At 42.2% G+C, this 11,115-nt stretch overlaps 1 protein-coding gene across 1 annotated transcript; it reads left to right on the top strand.

Moving 5' to 3' along the window:
• The first annotated feature begins 1,158 nt into the window (after window positions 1–1,158).
• On the top strand, window positions 1,159–6,861 carry hspb1 (heat shock protein, alpha-crystallin-related, 1). Its single transcript, XM_061961701.2, has 3 exons — window positions 1,159–1,617; window positions 6,176–6,239; window positions 6,500–6,861. Exons 1-3 carry the CDS (start codon window positions 1,239–1,241, stop codon window positions 6,654–6,656), a joined length of 600 nt encoding a protein of 199 aa, XP_061817685.1. The 5' UTR covers window positions 1,159–1,238; the 3' UTR covers window positions 6,657–6,861.
• The last annotated feature ends 4,254 nt before the right edge of the window (window positions 6,862–11,115 follow it).

Below are 11,115 nucleotides of genomic sequence, written 5' to 3'. Positions count from 1 at the left end.
TTATTTAAAGAAAAAAAAAAAAAAACACACACAGGCAGAGGGCCCTTTTTAAGACGAGGCAAAAAAGGGCAGGGGCTCAAGCACCCATAGGGCCCTATGTGTGCACGTGCCTGCTGTCATGATGTACACAGCCAATAGACAGGATTTTTCCCACCGCATCTTCCATCTTTTTTGCTCTCACGGACCGCCAGATTTATCAGGACAGCGCCCAGTAGGCGAGAGCACCACGCACTCAATGATTTAACCAAAGTTACTCATTATCAACGTTTTAATTTAGTTATGAGAGCAAAACAGATACAATGCGAACAAACATGAGCAGTGATATTTGATGACGTCAACAAATTGCGATGCACTGATTGGTGCTGACAGATTTGTGTGTTTGTCCCACAAAGAGAATCGGGGCGCTTTTTGGTTTCTGAAGTGAAACCAAATATTTAGCAGTGAAATGCAAAAGATAAGTCGCTTTTGCGGAAAATGTGATGTCACCTTCTGTTAGAAAATGGTGTAAACTATTTAGTGGTATTCATAGCTCAAATTCGGAGGAATGGCGCTTATCGGTTTCTGGGCCTGAACTCTTCAAATGTTAAGTAAAAAGTTTGTATCAAGGATATCACTTGAACCAAAGATGCCATTTGGCTCATTTTGATTGTACTAATGTACTTTAGTTCTACATGGAAAATGTGCTTTTGTAAGTTTTTAAGCAATGCCTTTAAGTTTGTCACAAAAAGACAGGAAAGTGCTCTTTCCAGTAGTTTGGGGCAATACAAAGTTAGATTCAAGCATAACATTTGAACCAAATATGCCAGATGGACAGTCTTATCAAGGTGTGTTCTACATGGCAAATGTGCTGTAATGTTTGTAATGAAGACAGTAATTCAAATGAGCATGTGAATGTTTCCATGCACGTCTTTTTGATGTAATGTCATGTAATCTGACGCCTTCAGCATTCTTCTTCTGGCTATATGGACCACCCTCACAGGAGGGAGCTGCATGAGGGAGTTTGACAGTGCACAGGTCAGCTGTCATTTAGGGAGGAGCTTCATGTCAGATTCCATTGCAATGCCATTAGTCGCTACAAATAGATATTTTGGTGGCTTTCATGAGTGTGTGAAGGGAGGGCAAAGAGCTATTTTGAAAGAGGCGGTGATAGCCCTCTTATTTATATAAGAGGGCTGAAGCTAGTTTGGGGACATTGTCAGAGGCTAAAGGGCGCCAGTAGCTTCAGGACAACACTCATAATGACAGAGCGACGTATTCCTTTCAGCCTGGTCCGCACCGCAAGCTGGGAACCCTTCCGCGACTGGAACCCGACTAGTCGCATCTTTGACCAGACCTTTGGCATGCCCGCCCCCGTGGAAGAGTTCCCCTGCACCCACTGGCCAGGCTACATGCGGCCCATGATGCCCGCGGAGATGAGTGCCATGATGCCCCAGATGCCCATGATGTACCCCGGTGCCATGGCGGCACAGCAGGCTCGCGCCCTCTCCCGCCAGATGAGCACCGGCATGTCAGAGATCAAGCAGACCCAAGACCACTGGAAGGTGTCTTTGGATGTCAACCATTTCTCACCTGAAGAGTTGGTGGTCAAGACCATGGATGGTGTGGTGGAAATTACAGGTGAGGCCTTTCTTTTGGTTTGTGTGCTGTTAGAGAGACTCGTCTTTTACAGCCACTTCATTAGGTACATTATGAAATCTAATGGGATCTGACACGAACATTCATCCTTCTAAAGTGTTCTTACAACAATATCGTGGACAATATTTAGATTTTGCAGTCATACGATGAGCTTACTGTGACCTTGAACAGGATAATCAGTTAGAAAAAAATGTCTAAGATTAGGAGTTAGAGCAGGGGTGTCCAGATTTTTGCCTAAAGACGTACATACATATATACATATACATGTGCGTATATCCATCCATTTTCTACCGCTTATTCCCTTTGGGGTCGCGGGGGGCGCTGGAGCCTATCTCAGCTACAATGGTGCGGGAGGCGGGGTACACCCTGGACAAGTCGCCACCTCATCGCAGTATATATATATATATATATATATTGACAAATAAAGGTCCATGAATCCTTGAACCCATATTACACATACTCAAATGGAAACTCTGGTCATAATCATAAAGCACATCACATATAAAAATAACAAACAAAGTGTACAGGTGTAAATCAACATAAAATAGACAAAATTAAAGAGAACATGGTTAGATTGTGAGATGTTTCGTCTGGTATGAAAAGCAGTTTTTAAGAAGTGGGTTTTTAACAGTCGTCTGGAAGTTGTGGCATTATAGATACAGAGAATACTTCTCCGATCCAGCTGCATTAAAACAACAACAATGTTTTAGCAGCATCTAATCTTGGCACATGCCAAGATTAGATGAAAATAATACTTATCTTTCCTTATTCCGTCATTTTACGTCGGAGTTTAGCCATGATCCAATTTCGTACTGGTCCATATTGACAAAACTGTCACTGTCAACTGTCAATTCTAGCTATAAATATACTCCTCCCCCTTAACCCCGCTCCGACACCGCCCCCCGACCCCGCCCACCTCAACAACCCCCCTCCCCCCACGCCCCCCCACCACCCGCCCTCCCATCCATCCATCCATTTTCTACCGCTTATTCCCATTGGGGTCGCGGGGGGCGCTGGAGCCTATCTCAGCTACAATCGGGCGGAAGGCGGGGTACACCCTGGACAAGTCGCCACCTCATCGCAGGGCCAACACAGATAGACAGACAACATTCACACTCACATTCACACACTAGGGCCAATTTAGTGTTGCCAATCAACTTATCCCCAGGTGCATGTCTTTGGAAGTGGGAGGAAGCCGGAGTACCCGGAGGGAACCCACGCAGTCACGGGGAGAACATGCAAACCCCACACAGAAAGATCCCGAGCCCGGGATTGAACCCAAGACTACTCAGGACCTTCGTATTGTGAGGCAGATGCACTAACCCCTCTGCCATCGTGAACCCGCCCTCCCAATCTCCGGAATTCGGAGGTCTCAAGGTATGCCCGTCACATTAGTATGTCCGTCAATCTGTGACATCACTGATTCCCCACTGTTAAACAAACACTCAAACTGCACAAAACTGCGCGTAAACTCACACTTAGATGCATTTACACTATGATATGATATTTTGGTATTGTTAAACACAAGTATCCAACATTGCAGCAACACTTATAAGTCAGAAAAAAAACAATCATTGTAGGTCATTTTTAAAGAAGGTGGGCAGCACCAATATATTTATATATTTAAAAGACCAGTTTGTCCCTAACAATACAAATTGTACCTGATTGTAGTATGTTATACAGATAGAATTTGTTATATGTACCTACTATGAACCTAATAGCAAATAAGGTGATTTGATGTGCGAGAGCAGTGATTCTCAAACTGTGGTATGTGTAACACAAGTGGTATCCAAGCTTCATCTAGCGATACGCCAAATAATCACTTGATTAATGTACGGTGTTTTATTTTCCTATATTTTCTATATTCAAACCCCGTGTTACTGTTCAAACTGTGTGTAATGTTACAGTGGCCGATAATATTAAATATACATGTTGAAAAAAGCCTCTGCGTTGTTTTTTATGAATACTTAGACCTACTATGCAACTTTATTTTACTTTTGGTCAGTGTGGTGGTACTTGGAAAGCCAAGTGTTGGTGGTACTAGGTGAAAAAAGTTTGAGAACCACTTTGCTAGACGAAGTGTTCAGAAAAGCCAGTTACAGTTACATTATAACTTGAAACCATGCAAAGGCAAAGACTGCTCAGTATAGTCAAACAGTTTTAATTAGAGAAAGTTGCTCATGTTATTTCATAGTACAGCTGAATCATGTTCAGAATATGATAACAGCTGTCACATACTAGGGCACACAAAGCGCAGGGTTCAACTCCAGTGGAATTTGCAACATCTCGTTGTCAAAGCAAACAAATACAATCCGCTTTAATGTTCACCATCAGCTTTAGTTTGGCATCGTCTATACATTAAATATTCTTATGAAGAGAGTTCCCAATTGTTCCTTGTAAAACAAAATCCTCCTGTGCTTAGAAACAAAAGTGTGCAACCCATATTTAACCAAAAAGGTAACACTTTGTCCCATATTACCATGAGATTAAAAAAAGACTTTGTAATACAATGACATAACACTTTATGTGAAATGTTACACTACTCTTATTCCCAGCTCTATTTAACTCCTCCAACTCAGCTGTTAATCCCTGGTGCTGTAAATAATGCCTCTGTTATATCACCTCACAATTGTTTATTTTACACTCTTGATTTTATTTTTCACAAAAAAAAATACATTGTTTAACAATACCATTTTGGATGCATGTTTTGGAGTAATACAAATAAGCTTTGCAACATTGCTCCAAAACATCTAAGTAAATTCAGGTTTGAGTCAAATAGTATAACAATGTTTCCCTCAGACAAAAAAGGCAACAAATAATCACAAGGATAGTAGTGGTGAAGTAAGAAATTGGGTCAGACATATGAGAGGCTTACAGAAAATAATGACGTACCGTATTTTTGGAACCATAGGGCGCACCGGATTATAAGGCGCACTGCTGATGTACAGGTCTATTCAGGTGTATATTCATACAAAAGGCGCACCAGATATTACAGCGCATTATTATGATTTTTTTCCCCACATTCAAAACACTTCCTTGTAGTCTACATAACATGTAATTGTGGTGCTTTGGTCAAACTATTGCATAGATTACATATTTCAAGTCACTTTCTGACCGTCTGTTCAGGATGCACCGTTTTGTAGGCGGGTCTTATTTACATGGCTGCCCTTAGACTGTGTCTTCTCCCCGTCATCTTTGTTGTACCACCGGTGTAGCTTGTAAGGACAGGAGTTGAAGGATGAGTGTCACAAGATGGAACTAACTGTTTTAATGACATTCAGACTTAGCTTAAATCAACAACAGAGCAGCATCTCCTTATCTGTGGATCACTAGTGCAACAACAACAACATTGACAATGTATCTCGTGAAAAATTGTCCGACCGGAACTCTCTAAAAATAACTAAATATCCGTGAGTGAATTATGTAAACCCACTACACCTGCAGTTTTTAGCGCTTCCATAGCTACTGACAGATATAAGTCAAAAGTGTCTGCTACTTCATATTAGAAATGGCAACAGTGGAGAGTGAATGCCCCACAACAAGAGGATAAAGAAAAAGAAGGAGTTTATCGACTATGGCGTTGGTGCAGATTACAATGGTGGATCACAAATACACAACAGCATCAATCAATCAATCAATCAATGTTTATTTATATAGCCCTAAATTACGAGTGTCTCAAAGGGCTGCACAAGCCACAACGACATCCTCGGTACAAAGCCCACATAAGGGCAAGGAAAAACTCACCCCAGTGGGACGTCGATGTGAATGACTATGAGAAACCTTGGAGAGGACCGCATATGTGGGTAACCCCCCCCCCCCTCTAGGGGAGACCGAAAGCAATGGATGTCGAGTGGGTCTGACATAATATTGTGAGAGTCCAGTCCATACAGCAGGTACCAATAGAAAAGAAAAGCTTATTCTGCATATTATTGCGAAACAAAACGCCAGATGATAACTCTCCTTACGTATGTTGAAGCTTAGTATGCCTGACTACGGTCGCTGTAATGCGCTGAAAATCAAGCGGTGCGGCGTCGAAGTTTACCAAAACATTTTGACAGATTTTTGAGCCGTGTGTAATGTTCTATACTCTCAATTAAACATCAACGTTTTGGGCTTGCGTGCTAGCGTCATCTTGCAGTCCAAATGTATCTACTTTGTGTGACTGCTATCTACTGGTCACACTTATCATTACACCATATACTATGTAAACTTGTTTTGAGGTCGGTAAGCACAAACTGAATTAATTCGTACATATTATTGTTACAAAATATCACCACAAAGCCCTCTATAACCAAACGAGCAGGTACAAAAACTGGTTAAGGCCATTCCTCCAATTTTGAGCTGTGTGTAAAATCATATGTCCAGAAATCACCCAAAAACCATTTTGGTTGTTAGAAACGACTCACTTGCAACCCACATCAGCAGGTTGGCTGTTTTATGAAAAGCTCCACAAAAAACATTGATTTACGAAAAACAAGGAAAATAGAGGGATCAGTTTTTGCGTCTGAACTCTTTATATGTATATATTTTTTATTCATAGGCAAGCATGAGGAGCGTAAGGACGAACATGGTTTTGTATCCAGATGTTTCACCAGGAAATACACGTAAGTATTTCATGTAAATGTAAGAAAACTATTATTTAATAGCTATGAAAGAGGATGCCTTAATAAAGAAAGTTTGCTGTTTTGCAAAGGGTTCAGGCAAGATATAGAGTCATCTGCAGATGAAACTCTTATACCCCCTAATGCAAATGGATTACATCAGTAATGCATTCTAAAAGTCTTGGGCCATTAAATATAAACTATTTAGGGTCCAAGGACACAACTGACTTCATAGGAACTTAATATTGCATTGGTCTCTGCAGCCTCCCCCAGAGCGCCAACGTGGAGAAGGTGACCTCTTCCCTGTCACCCGATGGCATGCTGACAGTGGAGGCCCCTCTAATCAAGCCGGCCATTGAGGCTGCAGTGACTGATATACCCGTCACTGTAGGCAGCAAGAGTGGTGTGACAAAGAAATAGGAGGCTCACACAAACATGTATGCAAACAAAGAGCTAAAATCACCTTAATATACATCTGCAACTGTCTAATTGTTTTTAGTACACATTGTCCCTCCTTGGCACATCTCCTTTTATGCTGCACACAAAAAGCAGAACATTGAATTGCCTGTTGGATGTCTGCAAACTTGTTGAATAAAAATGTTGAATAAAGATTTAATGACCTTTATTTGACTTTCTTTGTTTATACATTTGTTGTCTTGATAAACCACACAAAATATATATTTTTGAGTTGAACAAGCTCAATCATTTGACTTTTGTCCTGTTGGCTGAGCTCTATCTGCTGGATCACGTTTGTCACTGCCTCGCTTAGCTCCACGACAGGTCTTGTTGCCAGTTATGTATTGTCCATTTGTATTATCCATTTTGTTCGCAGGGGGTTCTGGAGCCTATCCTAGCTGCACTCGGGCGGGAGGTGGGGTACACCCTGGACAGGTCGCCACCTCATCGCAGGGCCAACGAAGATGGACACAATCAAATTGTATTTATTTAGCTCTTAATCACAAATGTCTCAAAGGGCTACACAAGCCACAACAACATCTTTGGCTCAGATCCCACATCAGGGCAAGAAAAATCTAAACTCAATGGGAACAACGAGAAACCCTGGAAGGGACCACAGATGCCCCTCACCCACTCGCTGAGGGTGTGAGGCTTTTAATGTATTTTATTTCATTTTATTTATTTATTTTTTAATGGAGGTGGATTGGGTGGTCAGTTTTCTTTTGGTTTGAGTGGTGTCGCGCAGGTTTCGCTTCCTGTTGGGCAGGGTCTGTACCCGTCTGTTCTGGCCTCGTGCTGTGGGGTCTGTGTCGGTGGCTTGATGCGAGGGCAGCGCGGCCCTCTTGTGGGTGCTGTGTCTCGGTGGTTTGGGCCGAGGTGTATTTTTGCGTGTCTGGACTGGGAAGTGGAGTTTTTTAGTGGGAGGTGGTGATGATGTCTCTTGTCTGCGTGTGGTGTTTGGTCTGGCTGGAAAGCTGGCACTGGCTGGTCTCCATGGTCCTGTTGGCGTGTGGTTGTCGGTCGCAATTTTTCGGTCTGTTTGGGGCAGCAGCTCATGGCTGCTGGGTCTGGTGCGGGATGGTGGCCGATGTTGTGGTTTGTGGCAGCGCGTTGGTTGTCGAGGTTGGGGAACCTGCCGGCTTCGTTCCCGTTTGTTGTCGTGTGTCGGCCCGGGGCTGCCCTCGTACTCTGCCGCGTCGTCTTTCACGCCCAGTGTCGTGCTGTCATATGGGTGCGGGCCTGTCAGGGGTTGTCCTTTGGGGGCATGGCACACGGCCGGACCTGTGGGAGAAAGGGAAGTGATCGACTGGTTCTCGGTGGATAGTAAGTTCCGGTGCTGGATAGCAGCTGTGGCATCCCTCACCGTTGGTGTCCACCAGAAAGTTCTGGGATTACTGCCACAGCAGGCACCAACCGCATAGCGGCCACAGCTCCGATCGGCTGCCTCGACAATAAAGACACATGGAACTTGGTCCACTCGGACTCAATATTCTCGTACATGTTCGAATTTCTTCCGGAGGTGGGATTTGAAATTCTCTCTGACAGGAGAATCTGCCAGACGTTCCCAGCAGACCCTCACTATGCGCTTGGGCCTGCCAGGTCTGTCTGGCATCCTCCCTCACCATCGTATCTGACTGACCAACAGGTGGTGATCAGTTGAAAGCTGCGCGCCTCTCTTCACCCAAGTGTCCAAAACATGAGACCACAAATCCGATGATACAACCACAAAGTCGATCAAGCGTGTCTTGGTGCCAAGTGCACATATGGACAACCTTATGTTTGAACATGGTGTTCAATAATCAACACTGGGAGAACTCTCCAGTATTCCCTCTAGGGACTCCAAAAATGGTGGGTACTCTAAATTGCTGTTAGGTGCCTTCGACTGCCACCCAACTCACAGAACACCCGACTTCTGTGCCCTCCTATGGGTGGTGAGCCCATAGCCCTCGTCCGTGACCCGTGTCCGGACGATATATATATATATATATATATATATATATATATATATATATATATATATATATATATATATATATATATATATATATATAATAAATAAATAAATGATAAATGGGTTGTACTTGTATAGCGCTTTTCTACCTTCAAGGTACTCAAAGCGCTTTGACACTACTTCCACATTTACCCATTCACACACACATTCACACACTGATGGAGGGAGCTGCCATGCAAGGCGCTAACCAGCACCCATCAGGAGCAAGGGTGAAGTGTCTTGCTCAGGACACAACGGACATGACGAGGTTGGTACTAGGTGGGGATTGAACCAGGGACCCTCGGGTTGCGCACGGCCACTCTCACACTGCGCCACGCTGTCCCATATATATATATATATACACACCACGTATATACACACATTTTATATACATATGTATGTGTATACTTACATACAGAAACACACACAAACTTACTTTGACCTATAAAATAACTGAACTATTTACAGTAATATACATATAAGGGGTCTCTAGAATTTTGAGCCGTTTCAAAATGCATTCAGCATGCTTGACAGACAAACTGCTTGTATTCTTCTTTTTCTCTTTTTGGGAAGAGGTCACTGGATACAGTTTCTGTGATACCACCACAGACAGGTATCACAGCCAATTTGTAAAACACAAAAGACAGCAAAAATAGATAAATAAATTATATTTATGTAGCACTTTTCCTCTCGTGTCATAAATTACATTAACAAACTTATTGTACATTCCCTCTGGTGGTGGTAAGTTACACTTACACCAATGGGATCAAGGTGGAGGAAGTGTCTTGCCCAAGGACACAACGGCAGTGACTCAGATGTCAAAGGCTGGATACGTACCAGGAACTTACAAGTTTAGGACAGCCACTCTACCTTCTGAGCCACTCCGCCCCAAATGGCAAACACGTTGTTGGGAAATCATTAGTTTACCAAGTCGGACATAGTTTCATACTCTAGAAGGCTTTAGATGTTGTGTCGCTTTCCTCTCTGCAGAAGTGACAGAGGTTAGTCAAGTCATCTACAAATGCATGCAATAATAAAGATTTATTTTAAATGACTGTCATGTATTGTTTATGTAAAAAGCAATTCAGTAAATATATGAACCATGCAAATTATTATTGCTCGAATGACAATAATAATTGATGACTTCCAGTTGTCCACAGTGCTAAGCCTTCTGGGTAATGTAGTATGTCATCATGAGGTGCATTTCTGCTGGAAATGCAAATGCAAAATGCTTTATTGATAGCCCCCTAAATCATGTTGTCGGGAAAACATTGTACATATTTGGCATAATTAGTCAGAACATTTTAGAGAATCACTGAATATTATAGTATTCAGTAGAGAGATCAAATAAGTTATCACCACAAGAAACCAGTGGTGTCCTCGATTAATGACCCCCAAAATGTGTTTATGCATTAGTGGGTTAAGCTGAAACATAATTCTACAACAGATTCACACTGATATATTTTGAACAAAGGACAACTGAATGAGAGAAAATGTTTTGCCTTGTGTGGAATGGCCGTTGCTTCACCTGGCATATTGTGAAGCAGATGCCAGGTGAGTGGATATCTCAGCTGGAACGAGTTATCAATCACCTGTCTCTTTATTAGCAGCGTAGGTGACCGCAGGTGGGGAGCCATACTTGCCAACCTTGAGACCTCCGATTTCGGGAGGTGGGGGTGGGAGGCGTGGTCGGGGCGGGGGGCGTGGTTAGGGGCGTGGTTAAGAGGGGAGGAGTATATTTCAAGTACATTCACCAAGTCAAGTATTTCATATATATATATATATATATATATATATATATATATATATATATATATATATATATATATATATATATATATATATATAAGAAATACTTGACTTTCAGTGAATTCTAGCTATATATACTGTATATATATATATATATTTTTTTGTATTATATATATATATATATATATATATATATATATATATATATATATATATATATATATATATATATAATACAATAAATACTTGAATTTTAGTGTTCATTTATTTACACATATACACACACATAACACTCATCTACTCATTGTTGTACTTGAAAGACGATCAAATACACAGTAATGAAAACACAGTTGTTCTACTAACTGTACTGTGCTTGCTGCTTACTAAAAAAAACAACAACACTTACCTTTCACTATTTGAGTAGCCTTTGTTCCGCCATTTGTGTACTGGCGAGCGATCTCTGAATCCAGGAACATATCCTTCACGGATTTGTTGTAGACATCCGCAAATGACAACGGGATGTTGCTTCCAGCTATCAGCATAGCCATCTTTGTCTCGGCATAAATTACACCCTCGGGTCTCCATTTAGCGAGGTGGCCCATAATACTGGGCTGGGACAGGTGCTGCGTTGCAGCCGCTTTGTGCTTCGCTGACCGTTCATGACTGAGTATATCCAATCGGCCA

The sequence above is a fragment of the Nerophis lumbriciformis genome, linkage group LG09, assembly GCF_033978685.3.
Source record: "Nerophis lumbriciformis linkage group LG09, RoL_Nlum_v2.1, whole genome shotgun sequence".
Lineage (NCBI taxonomy): Eukaryota > Metazoa > Chordata > Actinopteri > Syngnathiformes > Syngnathidae > Nerophis > Nerophis lumbriciformis.
The sequence above is the reverse complement of the archived record's forward strand: the minus strand, read 5'-3'. Positions and strand labels throughout refer to the sequence as shown.

Coding starts and splice junctions, on each gene's coding strand:
- hspb1 (XM_061961701.2), top strand. CDS start 1,239: ATGACAGAGCGACGTATTCCTTTCAGCCTGGTCCGCACCGCAAGCTGG. Junction 1,618..6,175: donor TGGTGTGGTGGAAATTACAG/GTGAGGCCTTTC, acceptor TTTTATTCATAG/GCAAGCATGAGGAGCGTAAG. Junction 6,240..6,499: donor TGTTTCACCAGGAAATACAC/GTAAGTATTTCA, acceptor TGGTCTCTGCAG/CCTCCCCCAGAGCGCCAACG.